General features: G+C 38.9%; 1 protein-coding gene across 5 annotated transcripts in view; it reads left to right on the plus strand.

Annotated features, from left to right (window-relative positions):
* The window catches only part of Fer (FER tyrosine kinase), a 310511-nt gene that overhangs the window by 50129 nt on the left and 238874 nt on the right, over positions 1–21508 (plus strand). For all 5 annotated transcript variants that reach the window (XM_050153485.1, XM_050153486.1, XM_050153482.1 and 2 more), the window contains 4 exons: positions 2827–2926; positions 17042–17225; positions 18676–18813; positions 19615–19734. In XM_050153485.1, the coding sequence (XP_050009442.1) occupies positions 2827–2926; positions 17042–17225; positions 18676–18813; positions 19615–19734 (542 nt within the window). The remainder of the gene's footprint in view (positions 1–2826; positions 2927–17041; positions 17226–18675; positions 18814–19614; positions 19735–21508) is intronic.

Genomic DNA, 21508 nt, shown 5'->3' on the forward strand with positions numbered 1-21508 from the left:
GGTACCAACACTTAAAAACAAATTTATTAGAGCTGCTAACATACAATTTAAAGTTCCTTTTCTTTTTTAGTTTTTTTTTACTCACAGAAAATACATCTGGATAGAGAAAATTAATTTATTGTTTTAAAGGAAATTTAGAATACATTCTCTTACTTTTCCTTTAGATTTTTCCTGTTCTTTAATAAATCAGTTATTTTGTATAATTAAAATGTTTTTGTGCTGAAGAGTTAGCTCAGCGGTAAGAGCACTGGCTGCTCTCCCAGAGAGCTCAGTTCGGTGACCAGCGCTCACATGTTAGTTCATGACTGTCCATAGCTCTAGTTCTAGGGCATCTGGTGCCATCCGATCTCTGCAAGCGCAAGACATGCGTGTGGTACACTTCTGCACATATAAGCATTCACATATACATATAAAATAAATAATCTTAACAAATATGTTTTTTCTTTGCTTTTAAATTTTTACAAGAAGTAAAATTATCATTATTATTATCATTATTTTCAAATTATGGACAAATTATATACATGTCAAACATAGTCTTCACTTCCCTCCTTTCTCTTTCTCATATTCTTTCTCCATTTTTTTCTTTTAGACAATTTTACTACTACTTTCATTTCCACTTTTTAAATATGTGCATAAGTGATTTCACATGGCTGTGTAAAGTTTAAGAAGTACAAATGTGAGAAAACATGATGCTTATTATTTGGGATGTGGCTTAATTTGCTTAATATGGTTGTCTCTGGTTGACACCCTTTTATCTGTGTAGACAGCATGACTTCATCTTTCTTTCTGGCTGAAAAGAATTTCATTTTGTATATATACCACATTTCCTTACCCATTCCTTTGTTCTTGTTTACCCACTGTGGTTCTGTTGAGTTGAATTGTTTCACAGCAAACATTGATGTGCAGGTATCTTCGTGTTACGTTGAGTAGGAGTCCTTTGGGCAAATATTCAGGAATAGTATATGTGGGTCATATGGTAGAGAATTTCTGTTGTTTTGGGAAACCTCCATAATGTTTCCTTAGCAGTTGGACTGGCTTAGTTTTATCAGCAGTGTATAAGGGTTCCCTGTGGTCCACATCCAAAGCATCATTTGCTCTTGTTTTCTTAATGACTGCCTGTCTGACTGGGGCAGGGTAGAAACTCAGTGTATTTCCTTACCAGAGGAAACGTAGATTTGTTAGGAGACATAAAGAGTCTCTCTCAGTAGTTGGGCCTTGGTGCAGGGAGCAGTACCCTCCATGTAGTTTGGATTTGCATTCCTTTGGTGACTCAGCAGTTTTTTGTGCTTATTGGCCATTTGTACTTCACCTTTGCTAACTGCCCATTCATTTCATTTCCTCAGGCCATTTATTGAATAGGTTGTTTGTTTTGTTTTCTTACTGTCCTTTGTATATTCTAGACGTCTTTAGTCACATGTATAGCTGCAAAAATTGAAGTTAATTTTAAAGGCATAGATCATATGTTTTTACACTGAAGACTGATTTCTTAGCCTTTGGATTATAGATGATTTGTCAGGATCTAGCCTTGACAAAAACACCTTTTGCCAGGGTAGGGGCGTGGGGATTTAGAAATATTAGTAAAGTATATGAAAGCATGTGTGAAAATAATAAAAAGAAAATATAGAATAGTACCAGGAGGGAGGTCTAGTGAGTACTGAAATCACCTGCGTTTAATTTCCAATTGCTGACCCCAAAAGGTAGGAGTAAGACAAAAAAAATGCATTAAAATGATATAAGGAAATGAACAGATCAGTTGAAGGTTGTGGGCTACATCTATAGTTAAACATTTTGTTGCTAGAACAAAACAAGTCAAGCTCATACCCTAGAACAAAACATTGTGTAGTCAAACCACTCTCTGGGTGGAATCTAATGTTACCTCATAAGGGAGTAGAAACTTAGTTGGATCCATAGACTTTTGTTTGAGGTAGAAATACTCAAATACTTCTCTATTCCTCAAATATAAGGTCTAGATACTAGCCACACCTGTTGACAATAACCTTGAGAGAGCAGAACTCTGTTCTAAATCTAGGCGGGACCTTTGAGATAGAAACACAATAACCTTGAAGGAGTAAGTTCCAACTCTCTGACCTTTGGTCAGCATGGAAATAGGCTCATGTTTTTTGGACCTCTGCAATGATTATTATGTTATTCTTTTTTCTTTTTTCTACTTTTTAAATTTTGAGATTATAATATGATTACAGCATTTCTCCCTTGCCTTTCCTTTCTCTGAACTCTCCTATATATACCTCCCAGGTCTCTTTCAATTTCAAATTCATGGTCTCTTTATTCTTTAATTGTTATTTTGCACCCACACACAAAATACACACACACACACACACTTCCAAATATAAACTAAACTGTTTTATATAATATTACTTGAGTGTATATTTTCGTGGCTGACCATTGGTATATGGACCACCCCGCTCCTGGAAATGCTTTTTTTGCTTCTCCTTAATAAATTTACATTTAAACCCTTATATGCTGCAGAACACTTCTGGCTCAAGAACACTAAGACTCAAGGTTCATTGTGGAAGATGGGGAGGGAAGATTGTGAGAGCCATAGGATCAGGGAGGTTGCTGCGAGTCTCCTAGCGGCGTGTTATTCTTGATTTGTCTTTTAAAGGAAGTTTGTGTTTGTATGTCATATTGAATTTATCATGGATTTTAAAGCTGAGTTTTAGTTTATTGTCTGTTTTTTTTTCCAGCAAAGATTAGTTGTTTCCTATTGGCCTTAAAATATGCATCATCCAATCTTTAGAATGTAAACTGTTGACTCATTTAAATGTAAACACTTAAAAGTTTTTCTGCATATTGTTTCCTTGACAGGTCACAAAGACAGAATTGGAGAAATTAAAATCCAGCTATCGACAATTAATAAAAGAAATGAATTCTGCCAAAGAGAAATATAAAGAAGCTTTAGCCAAAGGTATGGCAGCACCAGGAAGAGTGTATACTGTGATGGTTTCTGTTCTGGTCGGCTGATAGGTGTCTTTGTAGAGTAGAATTATCCAATTTCGAGCAATTTACATTCTAAAATCTTAAAATATATCAAAATAGACTGGTTGTTGAGCTGCTGCAAATTCCCTTTTTTGTGTTTTAAGAGCTTCAGAGCGATTCTGATTAGTTCACATTAGCTGTTATGTAGTGTTTGTAAAGGAAGCAAGGAATATGTACATCTCTCTTGTGTTTGATTTACTTATTTAATTAGAGTATTAGATGAGAAAAGTAGTGTTCTCTGTTTAGAAGTCTTTTCAAACCTTTTTGCTTATAGCATTAAAACAGAAAAATCGTTTTATGGCTTAACACTGTCATTATAGCTTAATTTTCATGTTTTCATGTTTCTTTCACCTACCCCATGTCTCTGTCTTCTCCATCCCTACCAATCCTATTCTGTTTCCTGTTCAATCTCAGGGGCCTTTTATAGAGAAAATAGATTCTTTACTTTATGTGTTTCTGCTCATCTTAACTATTTTGAGATTGGCATGTTCTTATTAATTTGGAGTTTTTTTTTCTTGTTTCATATACATAGTCATTATTCCTTTGCTATTTTAAAGAATACTTTAGGGCCTCAGAAAGCATTCTTTTGAATGCTTAGCCATCTCTCCTGCCCCCAGTGCTATTTTCTTTCTCAGTCTATCTGCGTAGTTAGAGAATGACTAGTAAGGAAAAGAAGTTCATCACTGCTCTTAGATACCTGTTTTTAATGATGTGGATTTGTTTTGTTTAAACACTAAAATTTGTTGTGGTGTTTTAAATAGTCTTTGTTTTTGTTGATGCTTGCCTTACAGAAATTCATAGGTGATTCTTTTTGAGCCTGGTGAAACACTATAGTAGCAAGCCAATGAGCATTTCTGAAGTCAATGCTTTTAATTGCCTCCCTCCCTTCGTCCTTCCCTCTGTCTCTCCATTTCCCTCCTCTATTCTTCCTTCCCTTCCTCCTTTCCTCTGTCCCCCAGTCCCTCCCTCTTTCCCTCTCCCCTTTTTTCCATCTTCCCCTTTCCTTCCTTTTTCTCTTTGTTGTGCTGTAGATGGAACCTAGGGTACGTGCTTTACCACTCCTTGAGTGAGCCCCTAAACCCCGAGAAACTCTCAAAGTCACACATTTACTCAGTCTAAGTTTATGATGGAAGACTAGTTGAAACCAGGACCATGTGATTTCAGTTTCTGCAAACTTGTTAGTTTTTCTTTTTCCAATGACGAGCAAGAGTTCATAAAACGTTATTAGTGAAAATGGACTTTACCCTAACTTTTAGGTGGTTAGTAACCCACACGTTCCTCTCTCATTTGTATTGAGAGTTGTCTATTTGTTCTCAAATATTTTGAACCCACTGTTTTCCCCATATGTTCATGCTATGGAAATAAACATCAATTTCACCTGTATTTTTATGTTGAGGCACTTAAAATCTAGATGTAGCGTACTTTAAAAACTAGTTTAAAAGGGGTTTTAAAATTTTATATTATGTGTATGAGTGTTTTGCCTATGTATAGGTATGTATACCATATATGTGTCTGGTGACAGGGTTCAGAAGAGGGCATTGGATTCCCTGCGATGAAAGTTAGGGGTGGTTGTGAGCCACCATATGTGTGTGTTGGGAACCCAACCTGAGTTCCTTTGAAAGAGCAACAAATTCTTTTAGCCCCTGAGCCATCTCTCCAACCCCTAAAAAATTGTTTTAAGAATAAATGTCATTGGCCGGTGGTGGTGGCACATGCCTTTAATCCCAGCAGTCAGGAGGCAGAGGCAAGTGGATATCTGTGAGTTCAAGGCCAGCCTAGTCTACAAGACCAGCTAGGACAGGCTCCAAAGCTATACAGAGAAAACCTGTCTCAAAAAAAAAAACAAAAAAAACAAAAACAACCTCTCTCACAAAATAATAAATGTCATGAATGCTAATTTCACAAAATTTAGGTATTGCCATATTGAAGCAGATGGTATTAAATAAAGTGAACTTAAATATGGTTTTGTTGGAAGCCTTTTTTTTTTTTTTGTTTTTTTGAGACAGGGTTTCTCTGTGGCTTTGGAGCCTGTCCTGGAACTAGCTTGGTAGACCAGGCTGGTCTCGAACTCACAGAGATCCGCCTGCCTCTGCCTCCCTAGTGCTGGGATTAAAGGCGTGCGCCACCACCGCCCGGCTTTTGTTGGAAGTTTTATAGTTTACTTGAGGATATAATGAAGAAATGAGAAAAGATATTTAAACAAATTGCTTACTAATTATGTATTTGGTTGCAGCCTACCGAATTGACTTGTGGCTAGAATTACTCGAGTTTTATATTTACCCAGCGTCAAAGTCTTCATGCTAGTGTACACCTCCTCTTGCATGAGTGTAAGCATGGATGCTTCTGCTTGATCGCCCATCCGCATCAAGGGAAGGATGCAGAATTATGTCACCCCAGCTCAGTGGCGTCAGTTTAGGAAGGCCGGGAGGAGCTTATCACTCTCTTTTTTTTAATAAGAGCGGGGAAACAGCCCCCCTTGCTCCCAATTATCTGTTCTCTTTGAGGGATGATAGAGTGCTCAGGATTGGCACGTCCATGGTCATCCCTTATCCTATGCAGACCAAATAAGAGGGACCTGTTGCTGGAACTGTAGGCAATAGCTTCAGATCTCATTAAAAAGGAAATTTTTCTGTAATTGGGAAGTAGATTTTCTTAAATTGCCTCTTCATGCATTATGAATAGTTCTGCAATATTTTATAGCCAATTAAAATTGATTAGATCTTTGAGTTATTTCTTTAGAATACTTTAATCATGAAAACCAGTTTGGAATGAGTCCAGCTTTGAGAGAGATGGTTAAATTTATGTTTAAATAATCTAAACTTTAAGAAAATGAGCAAGACTTTGTAAAGTCTCTTACTTGATTTCATCAAAGAATTCACTAAATAGACAGCCATCATTTGATTATAGCATTTATATATTAGAGTCATGTATGAGTGGTAGATGGAAGTCTTCTAGAAAATATTCTGGAATTCTAATTTGTATCATCTTGACTCCCCTGGTGTCTGAAATGCATTTTGGACATGGTATTTGCTATAGTTCAAACTATGGGTGCCCTCTGAAATGTCCTCCAGAGTCTTAAGGTTCGGCTGCCAGTCATTAAGCTTTGGGAAGTTATTGGATCCTGAGGGCTGTGACTTCATCAGTGCACTAATTCATTGATGGATTCCTAGTTCAGCTCCCATTGGGAGGCAATAGGCACCGAGGAAGTTGGTCCCAGTGAAATTGGAATGTGTACATGGGGACTGTCTCCAGCTCCTCTTCCCCCTCCTGCTCCCTCTTCATGGTGTCCTTTCCCCTAAGACCACAAACAATGGGACAAGCTAAGCACAGAACAAAACTGTGAGACGAAAGCATCCTTTCTGCTATGAAGTTGAATTTCATCCCAGAGGAAAGCCAGACTGACTCTTCCTGATCCCCACTTTTGTTAAAAGCCTGAAAGTGGGAGCTTTTAAAATCCTACTCATCAGTAGATGGCACATCAGACGCTCACTCATGGCCTGAGCTTTCCACCGCGGGAAGTTTAATATGACTGGAACCTCACAAGGTAAAGAGAGCAGACACTCTTAGTGACCTGATCTGCATTGAGTTAGAACTGTGCAGAAATGCAGTGACTGCTAAGATAGACCCCTCAAAGGCTGAAATAGAAGTGCTGTGTGCTTTATTTATGCTTTTTATATGAAGTGAAATGCAATCATTTGTTCCTGCCTTCTTTTTTTTTTTCCTGTATATCTGAATGACACACAGAAAAATAGTAAGAGAAGTTACTTCCTTTAACTCATTTTTGTCTACATTTGTGAAGCTATTTAGAAATGTTAGTTTTTGGACTTGAGTTATGAGAGAGAGAGAGGGAGAGAAAGAGCATCAGAAGCTAATATTAGATAGTATACACTAAACAGCAGATGGCAAATTGTAATATTCCTTTAATTATAAAGTTAAAAATCCATTTAGATTTACATTTAATTTTTAGAAAGAGCTTTTAAATTCATGCATCAAGAACAGTCTCTTTGGACTAGAAATATGGCTCCATACATAAGAACTTAAGAATGTAAGTTCAGATCCGAGCATCTGCATAAGAAACTGAGTATTGCTGCTGACTTACAAGCTAGCACTGGTGGGGCAGAGGCAGGAGCATACTGCGGCTTGGTGGTCAACCAGACTGCCTAAGAACATGACCTCCAGGTTTAATGAGGAAGAAGATGGAGAGTGATAAGGAGAACAACACATGTCTTATTTTGGCCTCCACACACATACACATGGGAACAAATACACCCACAAGGACACAACAATTACACATGGGAACACACACATGCACACTTGCATACACCGTCATACAAATTGTATGTGCATACACATACACAGTAGAACTATTTATTCATTTCTTCCTGTTTGCTAGGTACTGGATTTTGAAGTCTCCATGAGACTTAGATTTTCAAGCAGAACACAGGTATTAGCAGGTATCTGAAGCATATTAAACGGGGGCTGGAGAAATGTCTCAGCAGCGACGAACATTTGCTGCTCCTGTAGCGCAGCCAGGTTCTGTTTCCAGCACCCACGTAACTATTTTCAACTGTCTGTTAACTCAGTTTCAGATCTAGCACCCTCTTCTGGCCTCTGTGGGCAATTGGGATGTACACAGTGCACACACGTACACAGTGCACACACGTACATACAGGAAAACACTCATATATGTTGAATGAAAAATCTCTTAAAAATTAAATAATGATTAGTATGGTGGGGAAAGATGAAACATAGATAGGAGTTTGAGGGGTAAGACCATTAGGTAAGTCTTATGGAAAAGTAACCATTTAATAAGAGGTAAACAGGCAGTAAGGGAACCCATCAAGTGTTGTTCTAGACGAAGAGGACTCTAGGTAGAGGGGCTAGCCTATTCATCTTTAACTGCGTTGACTGCTGAAGAAAGACATGGATTGATGAGAAGAGCAGGTGGCACGAGAGCTGTGGGGTATCTCAGGCCATAACAGCTAAATACTCTGGCTCTTCCTCTAAGTGAATGCCATGCTGTTGGAAGACTTTGAGCAGAGAAGTGATGCGAACCAGTGTGTTAACAAGATAGTTCTGGTAGACTTACAGGAACCTGCCTGTATGCATACATACAGGGGTCTTGTGAGATCAGAAGAGAATATCAGATCCTCTGGAACTGGAGTTCCAGGCAGTTGTGAACCACCAAGTGAGTGCTGACGACCAAATTGAGGTCCTCCAGAGAGCAGCTCTTAACTGCTGGGCCATCTCTTTGGCTCTGACAGTTCATTCTTGTTATTTATGGTAGTTATATTTTGTGAAATCACTGAAAACATTGAACTAGTTAATGAGTTGTTAGGGGAGGAAAAGGTTTAATTTATACAAGCAAGATCACATTTTCCATAACCTGGGAATATATATCTTTATTATGTGTGTAGCATGACACCATGTTTAGTGTATAGTTATCATTATTACAACTAGTAGCACTATAATTTGTGATTAAACAGAGCTTATCCAATATGAGTGTTTTCTCCATTGAGCACATTACAGCCTTGATTACAGGAGCAGTAGACAGCAGATTACACAGTAATATGAAGAGGATTAATAATAACGGAGAGATGGAAAACCAAGTGGGTAAAAATTGGATGTGTAAATTCAGGCAGCGCTTCCATTTCCAGCTTCCATTTTCAAATAATCACACAGAAACTTATATTTGTACCCTTCCGGCAGGTCCAGTTATTCTAGGGTCTGAAGCAGCACTACCTGAAAGAACATGGGCGAGCTACCTGAAAGAACATGGGCGAGAGAGAGGAACGGGACCAAGCAAGATCTGTTGTCAAAGTCTTAGTTTATTAGCGTAATGGTTGCGGCTTTTATAGCCCTTGAATGAGGAATTTGGGTTGGGGTGGGGGGTTTTGCTGGGGTAGCAAAGGTCACTAGTCAGCACACCTGGTCAAACAGCTCTCAAGGTGATTGGGATATGGGGGCTCTCTGCAAACATTCATAGGACAATAGTCCCTGCTATCAAGATAGTTGGGATGTGAGGCAGGTTCTGTCAGCAAACAGCTCTCAAGGTAGTGGGGCTTTCTGCAAACATCCTTAGGACAATGGTCCCTGCTATCATCTTTGGGACAAAGGTTCCTGACATATATTAATTACAAACTGTTTGGCCTATAACTCAAACTATTCCTAACTAGCTTTTACATCTTAAATGTACCCATTTCTGTTAATCTCTATTTTACCATGATGCTCATGACTTGTTATCCTATTCTCTGTTTGCCCCACTTGTTTGACAGATATCTCTCCCGACTTCGCCCTCCTCATCTGAGCTCTCAGTTTCATTGTTCCACCCAACCTTATTCTGCCTGAATATTGGTCAAACAGCTTTTGTTATTATCCAGTGAGAGGAATACATATTCACAGCATCCAGAAAGTTCCTCCCATAGCAGATGTGTGACACCATATTGACATGGCAAAGTTAATTACAAAGTGATTACAAAGGGAAATAAAACCCTAACTTTACTGAGGGGAAAGAAGCATGTGCCACCTTAATCCTCACAGTAACTGTAATAACTTCAAAGAAAACAAGTTTGTTGAGTTCCTGGCCTTGGAGTCTCCTGCCCAACATCAGATATCACCATTGCTTTGGGCGGCTCATGGTAGAACAAACTGCTGACATCATGAGCTCAGGAGAGGAAGGATAGAAGACTGGATGCTACAGAGCAGGTGCCACTGTCTCAGCCAGAACACATCGGGGACCAAAGCTTTAGCACATGGACCCTCATGGGCTGGTCATTCAAGGTACATTTTAGTACTTGGATAAGGGAGAGGGACATGTCTCTCTTCTTTAACTTAAATGCTGAGCATTGCCATCTGGGCTTATAGGACAGCACAGCCATTTTCAATATAAGATGACAAAATGCTTATAATTATTCAAATCAAAGCAGATAAAGTAGCACATAGTTGCTTTGTTTGGGAAAGTAATCACTTCTCACTTATTATCAGGGAGTTTGTACCATACTATTCAAGAAATGGTAATCAATTCAGAAATTTATAGTACCAGTGCTTGACTTTCTAGATGAGCTTAATGAGTAGTGTAGCTTGTCTCTCATAAATGTCAGCCTTACATAATTGAGTTTTTCCAGCTTCATAATACTGTTTATGGCATGACATGTTGTATACACACTCTGTTATTACAAAACATTAGACAGATTCATCAACAAGTAGTGGTGAAAGAATTATAATTCAATCTCTCTGTGAATTTCATTACGTGGAGGAGGAAAAATTGGATGTTTTCCTCCTGTTAATTGACACATAGAATAATTCCTCTGTTGCTTCAGCGCCTCTCATCAGTTCAGGAAACACGCACAGCAACAGAGGCCGGTGAACAACAGCTTGTTCACCTGTGCGCTTCAGATCACCTTTAATCTGGTGTGTGATTAATTTTAAGCTATCTTAGAAAGTATGCCAGTGATCTAGCTAGAAACGTGTCAGGTGGTGTTTCTGTTTAAATAATTTTGTTAAGTGAAAGAATCAACAATTTTTAATCTTGTCTTTGTTCAGTTTTAGTTATAGTACATATTAGTGGTCTTTACTGTGATATTTCATGCATATTTATCACTGTACTTTGCTCTTGCTCTCCCTGCCCACTCCCCCCATTTCCTCTGTCTCCCTTCTACTGTTGTTCATCTTACCTAATAATCCTTCTTTCTTCCATGTTGCATAAATCTCCTTACCCTTTCTAGTGCCATCTTTTATATACTATAGATTTTGGGGTTTACTTACATGGTTTCGGTGTGACTGTAGATATTTATTTGTAAAACACATCTATAAAAGTGCCGTAGAGAAGCAGCTCTTGAGAAATTTGTACCTGTAGGGAGGGTGTAGCAGATGGACTGGTAGTCATGTGTCTGCCACAGGCATGCTTTACAACCACAGGGAGTCGTGTGGGTAGAGGCAGTGCACTTTCTGCCCAGAACCCTTCTAGACTATAACTCCAAATCCTGTTTTAGACCTCAAGGTGTTATTGAAGAATTCTTATGTTAATGTAATGGATTATTAATGCCTTCAAAGGCAGCTTATTTTTTAAGTTTTATTCATGACCGTCAGTAAGACGTTGGTAACTAAGATTTTGACCATAATGTTCCTATTTAGGTTGTTGCTGATATAATACACCTAAATCAGAAAAAAGAAGCAGCTGTGAAATTAAGTTTGCTTTTATTTTGTATTACTAACACTTTGTGAGTGAGTGCTGTGTATTTATTGAGTCATTCTACACCAGATAGAATATCAGATGTGTAGTGTGCAGTTTAAAATCTGTGAAAATAAGGAAACAGATGGATGGTTTAAATGTCCCAGTGAAAATGTATGTGTGGAGATATGACTTCTGAAGTTAGGAAAAAATTCAGCATGAGTTAGGAATGCTAGAGTTAAAGTAAAAAAAAAAAGTCCCACACAATAATTCAGAAATGGGGACATTAAGTGTGGAATTAGTTGGGTTCACTCATCAGGACTTTTAAAGTACAAATAAGTGTCAAATTATACCACAATACTCAGATACTCTTAATCAGTAACTGTTGTGTTCTTATGAACATGTAGACTGTGGAAAGGGATCTTTTGGCTTAAACTATTCTAGATAGCTGTACATAGTCCTGTGAATTGTGTTGTCAGAATTAAATTGTTTAATTTCAAGTATCAAGCCAGCAAACCAACATAAACATTGAAGTGGGCACAGGAAGAACAGCAGCCCTGGTAACCTGTGCCACAGGTGCCAGTGCTTACACGCTCACCCAGGCGGTAGTGCCACTTAGCTTCTAGTCAAGACTGGGCAGGTGGAAGTCTTGGGCTTTGACTGTCAGCCTCCTACAGGAGTTCACTCCTGTGGGTGGGAGGAACAAGTAGTCATCGTTTAGAGGAAGTTCCAGGGCAATTGATTGACCTAGGACTTTCAGTGAACTTTATTTCCGCAAGAAGGATGCTAATTCTAGTATTCATGGGTAAAAATACTGTATATATGCTATTCTCAGTTATTCTGTGAGAGAATAAATTCATTAGGATGTTAAAATTATTTACAATTAAATTTGAAATGATTTAATTGCAAGTAATAAGATCATTCCAAGGACATACTCTTGAGCTAAAACTTCTTTAAGGGTTTAGTATAACTGAGGTAAAATGTTCATTGGATTTTGATAAACATTCTTCAAATCTAAATTTTAAATAGGATGGAATTAAAAAACAAAACAAAAAACAAAGAACAAAGGTAACCGGATAGGAATAAGAGTTCTTTTATATTAAGTTATAGTGTTATTAATCTGTATGAGTACCATACTGATTCATGACATAAAATACCTTATCTTATTGCAGTCAAATAATATAAAAATTCCATTTTTTTGCAGTTCAATTTTTATTAGAATTGAATTACTCTTTTCTGCCACCCCCAACTCAGAGAATTACAGCACTAGGGTTAACATTTTGTAAAATGATTTTTGCAGTTATTGAAATTCTTCCGCATCAGATCTAGCTATTGGTGGGGCTGGACTTCCTTTGTAAAATAAATCCTGCTTTTTTTTTTTTTTTAGGAGAGGTCTGTAGTGGTTCTGGTATTTGGACAATTCAGATTTGTGGGTCACAGAAGCATACTAGTCTAAAGGAAGGGTGGTTTCCTTTGTATTTTTAGTAGATATTTAGACATTTAATATATTCTTTGACTAATTGATACATGTGTATAAGTGTCTTGAACACATCCACTCTCTTAACACATTCAACTCTCCTTCGGCCCACCAACACATTTCCATCCTGTCTTTTCTGTTTTTCTTTTTCTTTGAGATCACAACCCATTGAGTATAGTGTGATGCCCACATACACTAATGCCCTTATACACATAGATGTGGGATTAACCACTGGGACGTGGGCAAGGTCTTAGTGTTAACATGCTCAAGAAGAAGTAACTTCTTCCCACAGCAGCCTTCAGCTGCCAAAGGGTCATCACTGTGGGTGGGGCCTCAGGACTGCCTCCCCAGACTGGATTTTTTTTTTAATATAATTTTTTATTGAAAAAAAAAGATTTCCGCTTCCTCCCCGCCTCCCATTTCCCTCCCCATCTCCCTTTTCCTCCCTCCTCCCTCTTCTCTCCCCCTCCTCCCACTCCTCTCCCCCTCCCTCTCCAGTCTGAGGGGCAGTCAGGGTTCCCTGCCCTGTGGAAAGTCCAAAGTCCTCCCCGCTCCATCCTGGTCTAGGAAGGTGAGCATCCAAACTGGCTAGGCTCCCACAAAGCCAGAACATGAAGTAGGATCAAAACCCACTGGCATTGTCCTTGGCTTCTCAGCAGCCCTCATTGTCCGCCATATTCAGAGAGTCCGGTTTTATCCCATGCTTTTTCAGTCGCAGTCCAGCTGGCCTTGGTGAGCTCACAATAGATCAGCCCCACTGTCTCCGTGGGTGGGTGCACCCCTCGTGGTCCTGACTTCTTTGCTCATATTTTCCCTCCTTCTGCTCCTCCTTGGGACATTGGGAGCTCAGTCCGGTGCTCCAGTGTGGGTCTCTGTCTCTATCTCCATCCATCTCCAGATGAAGGTTCTATGGTGATATGCAAGATATTCATCAGTATGGCTATAGGATAGGGTCATTTCAGGTTCTCTGTCCTCAGCTGCCCCAGGAACTAACTGGGGACATCGCCCTGGGCACCTGGGAGCACCAAATCTCTTGCCAACCCTAAGATGGCTCCCTTAATTAAGATGTGTGCTTCCCTGCTCCCCTATCCGACCTTCCTTTATCCCAAACATCCCGTTTCCCAAGTTCCCCCCAACCTCCCCTTCTCACTTTTCTCTCCCCATCTCCCCTTACCTCCCTCCCCCCCCCCCCCCAAGATCCCATTTTTTGCCCGGCAATCTTGTCTACTTCCCATAATCAGGAGGATAGCTATATGTTTTTCTTTGGGATCACCTTCTTATTTAGCTTCTTTAGGAGATCAAATTATAGACTCACTGACCTTTATTTATCTCTAGAAACCAATTATGAGTGAGTACATCCCAAGTTCATCTTTTTGGGTCTGGGTTACCTCACTCAGGATAGTGTGTTCTATTTCCATCCATTTGCATGCAAAATTCGAGAAGTCATTGTTTTTTACCGCTGAGTAGTATTCTAATGTGTATATATTCCACACTTTCTTCATCCATTCTTCCATTGAAGGACATCTAGGTTGTTTCCAGGTTCTGGCTATTACAAATAATGCTGCTATGAACATAGTTGAACAAATGCCCCTGTCATATGATCGGGCCTCTCTTGGGTATATTCCCAAGAGTGGCATTGCTGGGTCCAGGGGTAGGTTGATCCCGAATTTCCTGAGAAACCGCCACACTGCTTTCCAAAGTGGTTGCACAAGTTTGCATTCCCACCAGCAATGGATGAGGGTACCCCTTTCTCCACAACCTCTCCAGCAAAGGATATCATTGGTGTTTTTGATTTTAGCCATTCTGACAGGTGTAAGATGATATCTCAAAGTTGTTTTGATTTGCATTTCCCTGATCGCTAAGGAGGTTGAGCATATCCTTAAGTGTCTTTTAGCCATTTGAATTTCATCTGTTGAGAATTCTCTGTTCAGGTCAGTGCCCCATTTTTTAATTGGGTTAATTAGCATTTTAACGTCTAGTTTCTTGAGTTCTTTATATATTTTGGAGATCAGACCTTTGTCTGTTGCGGGGGTGGTGAAGATCTTCTCCCAGTCAGTGGGTTGCCTTTTTGTCTTAGTGACAGTGTCCTTTGCTTTGCAGAAGCTTCTCAGTTTCAGTAGGTCCCATTTATTCAATGTTGCCCTTAATGTCTGTGCTGCTGGGGTTATACATAGGAAGCGATCGCCTGTGCCCATCTGTTGTAGGGTACTTCCCACTTTCTCTTCTATCAGGTTCAGTGTGTTCAGACTGATATTGAGGTCTTTGATCCATTTGGACTTGAGTTTTGTGCATGGTGATAGATATGGGTCTATTTTCATTCTTCTACAGGTTGACATCCAGTTGTGCCAGCACCATTTGTTGAAGATGCTTTCTTTCTTCCATTGTATACTTTTAGCTCCTTTATCGAAAATGAGGTGTTCATAGGTTTGTGGGTTAAAATCTGGATCTTCTATACGATTCCATTGGTCAACTTCTCTGTTTTTATGCCAATACCAAGCTGTTTTCAATACTGAAGCTCTGTAATAGAGTTTGAAGTCAGGGATGGTAATGCCTCCCGAAGTTCCTTTATTGTATAAGATTGTTTTGGCAATCCTGGGTTTTTTGTTTTTCCATATAAAGTTGATTATTGTCCTCTCAAGATCTGTGAAGAATTTTGATGGGACCTTGATGGGGATTGCATTGAATCTATAAATTGCCTTTGGTAGAATTGCCATTTTTACTATGTTGATCCTCCCAATCCAAGAGCAAGGAAGATCCTTCCATTTTCTGGTATCCTCTTCAATTTCTTTCTTCAATGCCTTAAAGTTCTGGATTTTTAACTTGTCTGGATTTTGTGCAGGAAGCCATAGCTGCTGTGGCTTCCTTTGTGGACAGCCTTGTTGTGATCGAAGGCAGCGTTTCACAGTGCTTCTGCCCATTTTTTGGCCCTTATGTTCTTCCATCTTATGTTCCTGTTCTCATAGTTAGAGGGGGTGCGAGAGATGCAAGGGATTGCACTTCTCACTGCATTCTCTCTTCCTGGGAATAGCGGTAGGAGCGGTGTCCAAGTCTCTGCAAAAACCTCACCCTTTCTTTGCTTTTTTTCAATGGGACTGGAGAGATTCTCAAACAGGTGATAACAGCAGGTAATTACTGAGAGCCTTAACAGATTAGCAGCAAAGAAAAGCTTCTCTTAGTAAAAATTCTTGCTATGGGGCTGCAGAGAGGTCAGTGGTTAATAGAAGAGCACTTGCTGCTCTTCTGGAGGACCAGAGCTCTGTTCCCAGTGCCCACAGCAGGTGGCTCACCCCACATTCAGGATCTGATGTCCTTCTCTGACCTCCATGAGCATCCCCCAGACATGGCAGTCACACAGACACACAGATACACACACACATACACACACACACACACACACACACAACTTAAAAAACAATGTAAGGTCTCTTTCTAGGGTAGGATTTTATTTGAAGAACTTCCTTTGAAGAAGGGAAGAAATTAATAAATATTTTAAAAAATCTTTAATTTAAATTTATGTCATATTTACTCAATTTGTACCAAAAATCTGTGACTTGCTTAAAATTGTATTAGTGGATATATTCATTTACTTATGTTGGCAATATATAAATATTTTAAATAATTTCTATAATAAAGAACCAGAAAAGTTTATGATTCATGACATTTATCAGTATTTTCCAGTTATCTCCCACATTATATGTCTCTGCTTAATTGCCAAGTTGTCCTACCTCTGAAGTCTGTCTTCATTTTCCTGAACTTGACTTTCTCTCTGTCTACCTCTTCCATATTGCTTATTCTTTCCAAGTCGTCTTCAGTTTACCATGCTCTTCATGAAGGACTCCTTCAAACCCGGAGCCCTAACCTCCAACACAGAAGTGTCCAGTTGATAATATTCACCATGAGGGAGGCTGTATTGTTTGTTGTCTTTGTGACACTTCTCTATCCATGTGCATCTCTTAAGTTTGTTTTCTCTACAAGCCTCCTCAGAGCATTCTTGTCTATAGATTATTAGACACAGCTTTCAGTTTTGACATCTGCATGTTTTCCTGTGTACATATTCTCATGTGACCCAATGTGCTGTGAGCATACATGTTCTCATGTGACCTGATGTGCTGTGAGAGTACATGTTCTCATGTGAGCAGCTGTCCCCACGTGCTGTGAGTGCCTTTGAAAAGGAGGGTCAGATCTCTGTATTGGTGTGTGCTGACTTTGACTGAGCATGGGCTGCACAGGAACTCTGTGCCGAGTACTGACAAGCAGTCCTTGGCAGAGCAGCTCTCTTCACACAGTACATAGTCAGCACAGTTGGTTTTTTATTAAATGTGGGAAATAACAGCTTTCTGGATTGCACACAGTGAAGATAATGCTTATCTCTTTGCTGTCTTCAATGCTTTCCTCAGGGAAGGAGACAGAAAAGGCCAAGGAGCGCTATGACAAAGCCACGATGAAGCTCCACATGCTGCACAATCAGTATGTGCTGGCCCTGAAGGGCGCCCAGCTCCATCAGAGTCAGTACTATGACACCACACTTCCTCTGCTACTGGACTCTGTGCAGAAGATGCAAGAAGAAATGATAAAGGCACTGTAAGATACATTTCCTGTTTATCATGAGTCCCTTCCAAGTAAGAGTCAGCGTTTCTCCCACGCTTTAGAAACTTCATTTTTATGCAGCCCCTGGACACCTCAGACCCATGTAACTTTGTTTTGAGTTTTACTTGTATTCCTTCGCTTATACTCATGACCTGGCATGCCTGAAGGATAGACCTCAATATATTTTATTTGTCATTACTTTGCTGTTCCAGTTAGCTGTGCGTTTAAATGAAAAATGGTGTGTGCAGTGAATACCTGCTTGGGAATGTATATGTGGGCCAAGTTTCCTGCCTTTTAAGGACTCACTAGTGCACCGCAGTTAGTAGGTCACATGTACATATATACTGTCCTGTATATAGGACCAGAAGATGATGACCCATATTTAATGGACGTTTCTTCCTTTATTTCCTGGTTGAACATTTTGCAAACCTTTAGATTCAGTTTTCTTTCACTGAAAATATATGTGGGAATTTTTTTATGATTCAATTTAAATGTTTTTGTCCCTAACACTATTTTTCTATTAAAACGAAGCAGTTAGTTGAGTATGGTCATGCAGACCCTTAGTCCCAGCTGTCAGAGACGTTTGTCGGCACAGATCTCTGTGAGTTTTGAAGCCAGCCTGGTCTACATAGTGAGCTCAGCTCCTGTCTATCCAGGGATACACACACACACACACACACACACACACACACACACACACACACCCTGTCTTAAAAAACAACCAACCAACCAAAGAAACAAAATAAACTTAATTGAGGTAACGTACAGGGGGAGCTTATAAGTAATGACTTTGATTCATAAGTAATTATTTTAGAAAACAGACAAATTTTGTGTTTTGTTTATTTGGGTATATGCAGAATAGGTTTATTTGCCATACTTGCTTTGAAACCAATAATAACCAATATTTATAAAGCACAACCCTTAAAAATAGGGATCTGGGCTGTGTGACAGAATTCTTTTCCTTTCTCTTTAATTAGAACAAGCTAATAACCTTGATGAAACTTTTGCTGCAGATTGGAGGTCAGGAGAAGAGACAGAAGCCACCAAAGTTGAACTAAGATACATCTATTTGCTTATCTATCTCACTATCCATCTATCCATCCCCAGGTCTAAGAGGGGAATGAGACATTTGAGGAGTGTCTTACACAGAATCCAGTGTTTTATAAGAATATTGAAGAATAGAAAGTTATTAGTACTGGCTCTCCCTGCCTTTTGGAGATATCAAATACATACTAGAATTGGTAATGGTGTGTTCACATTGTGGCACCGTTACATAGTCCCTTCATGTTCCATGTGTATGAAATAAGGTGGTGCACAGAACCACCACTCGGAAGACAACGATACTGTGTTTCCTATATTTATCGTTCTTATGTTTATTGTTCTTTCTGGGTCTGTGTTTCTCTTGACAAAACATTAAAATGTATAATTTTATTTTTGCTTTCAGAAAAGGTATATTTGATGAATACAGCCAGATAACCAGTCTTGTTACAGAGGAAATAGTGAATGTTCATAAAGAGATTCAGATGTCCGTCGAACAGATAGACCCTAGCACAGAGTATAATAATTTTATAGATGTTCACAGGTATGGCATTTTCAATCTTTTAAGCTTTTTATGAAGATAACATTTTTCATAATTGAATATTTAATGAACTTAAGAAATAATATTATTAGAGCAGTTTATTTTATATGAATTTACTTTTATTTTTAAAAGACTTTTTAAGTTTTATTTTTTACTCTTATTTTTATTTTTTTATATTTATTTGCTATGTATACAATGTTCTGTCTGTGTGTATGCCTGCAGGCCAGAAGAGGGCGCCAGATCCCATCACAGATGGTTGTGAGCCACCATGTGGTTGCTGGGAATTGAACTCAGGACCTTTGGAAGAGCAGGCAATGCTCTTAACCTCTGAGCCATCTCTCTAGCCCCCTTTACTTTTATTTTTAAAGTCTTAAAGTTGGTAACTAATTTATAAAATTATATTTAAGGCTTTGAATTGACATGCCATTATTTAAATCAATATTTAACTTATGAAATTGTATTTTCTTGACATTTACATAATAAATAACACTATGAGCGTATATGTATATTAATTTTTTTGAGGCATTAGTTACTTTCCCTTGCATGCAACTTGTTTTATACTTTAAAAAAGTTGTTATGGGGATAAACTGACTTAATGTGTATGTATATTCTACAAATGAAGAAACCAAGACTCAGGTTACATGACTAGATCATTAATGCCTAGGGTTTTCTCCAAGTTATACTATTTGGTTACTTTGTTAGCATAATTTAGAATAATATTAAATATTTTGCTTTTGGTATGCACTGAGATAGATTATGATTGTATATTAATATTGATTAGACTTATTTGGCATACTTTACTAGAACAACAGCTGCTAAAGAACAAGAAATCGAATTTGATACTTCCTTATTAGAAGAAAATGAAAACCTCCAGGCAAATGAGATCATGTGGAATAATTTAACTGCAGACAGTTTGCAAATGATGTGAGTACTTAGAAAATGTAACTGTAAGGTGGGTGTTACCACTGCCTTAGAGCTACTACGGTATCTCAGCAGCTTTAGTCTCCAGTGTTTGGGGATTAAAGCTTGAGCGTGCTCCCTCATTGCTCTGGGCCTCACTGTCTTGAGTCTTTCACTGAACTGGAAGTCTGCTCGTCAGTCTCTGCTTGCTGGGCATCAGCATTGGACTTCTCCTGTCTGTGCCTCTCAGTGCTGTGAATATAGGGTGTACCATCATGTGGGCTTCTCTGTGGGGGCGTTGGCATGGAACACGGGTCTTTATGTATACCATACAGCACTGAGCCAGCTAAGCCCCAGATGACGTATTTTGGGAAACATTATTTTTCCTCATTGTTATCACTAATTTTAGTAGTTTTAAAAATCTGAATTTTATTGTGATGTTGCATTAATTTTCCACTGGTTGCCAGTATACTAGAATGATGCTTTATTTTTTTTTAAAATTTTATAAATACTTTTATTTTATTCTCAATATTTAGTCTCAGAGCCATCTTGGCAATGTGGGCACTAAATGTGAGAGGGTAGGAATCCTTGCTATCACAACATTTAGACTAAAGCTTTACTCTTGATTGAATTCTTTTTTTCTTGAAGCAAGGGTATATTCAATTACAAATTATTAAATAAGCTTTTTTGCCATCTTGTTTTTGTGTAAATTTGTGAGAGTTTTGAGAAATCCTAATTTTTTTTAGTATTCTTCAAATATTTAAGGCAATTTAAAGTACTTTGTGAGTTGTGAAAACATGATTAAGACCCTATATTCTTAAATATTTAAGCTCCCTCATGATTGTGTTCGGAGATTAGAAAGAAGCATTTATTGCTAAGCATTATGTATGTTTATCCTTGTGTTGGAATTAAAAGTAGTAGATATTCTTTTCTTGGCATGCTATATTATTTTACTTGTTAAAATTTCCCTCTAATGAGCCAGACAAAAGTCCTCATGGATATAATTAATGTATTATTCAGAAATACTGTACAGTGGTGCAGATATATATTGGGGAGGATTATAGGATTAGTTCTTAGGAAGGGAGCTGGAATATTTAAAGCTGTCCAAATAGAACTGAAGGAACCAACACATTCTGTTCCACCAGACACATGTTCACAATGAAGCCTTGATAACCATAGAGGACTGATTACTGTTGAAGGAGATGAATATGTGGGTGTCTTCTGCATCAGATGATGATGGAGTTGAGGGCTTGGTGTATTCTACATCAGATGATGGTGGAGTTGAGGGCTTGGTGTCCCTGCATCAGATGATGATGGAGTTGAGGGCATGGTGTCTTCTACATCAGATGATGATGGAGTTGAGGGCTTGGTGTCTTCTACATCAGATGATGGTGGAGTTGAAGGCTTGGTGTCCCTGCATCAGAAAGGGAGTTGAGGGCATGTTGTCTTCTGCATCAGATGATGAGGGGGTTGAAGGCATGGTGTCCCTGCATCAGATGATGAGGGGGTTGAGGGCATGGTGTCCCCTACATTAGAGAGGTTTTTCTAACAGTGGGTTGGAGCTGTTCCACAGGATGTTTATGACCTCTACCTGTACCTCTAACTTGAATTGCCCATGGATGTTTCAGTATAAGTCATCTGTAAGCAGTAGTTCTTATCTGGACTGTATTTGTCCTCCGTGGGACATTTGACAGCTGGGAACATTAGGTAGGGATGCTGCTGAGCATTCTGTCGTGTAAAGGGCAGCCTCTTAGGAAAAAGAATTTCTGACAACATTTTCATTAGTGTTGAGATTGAG

This window comes from Alexandromys fortis, unplaced genomic scaffold, assembly GCF_014885135.2.
Source record: "Alexandromys fortis isolate MF-2015 unplaced genomic scaffold, M_Fortis_MF-2015_v1.1 scaffold_61, whole genome shotgun sequence".
Classification (NCBI taxonomy): Eukaryota; Metazoa; Chordata; class Mammalia; order Rodentia; family Cricetidae; genus Alexandromys; species Alexandromys fortis.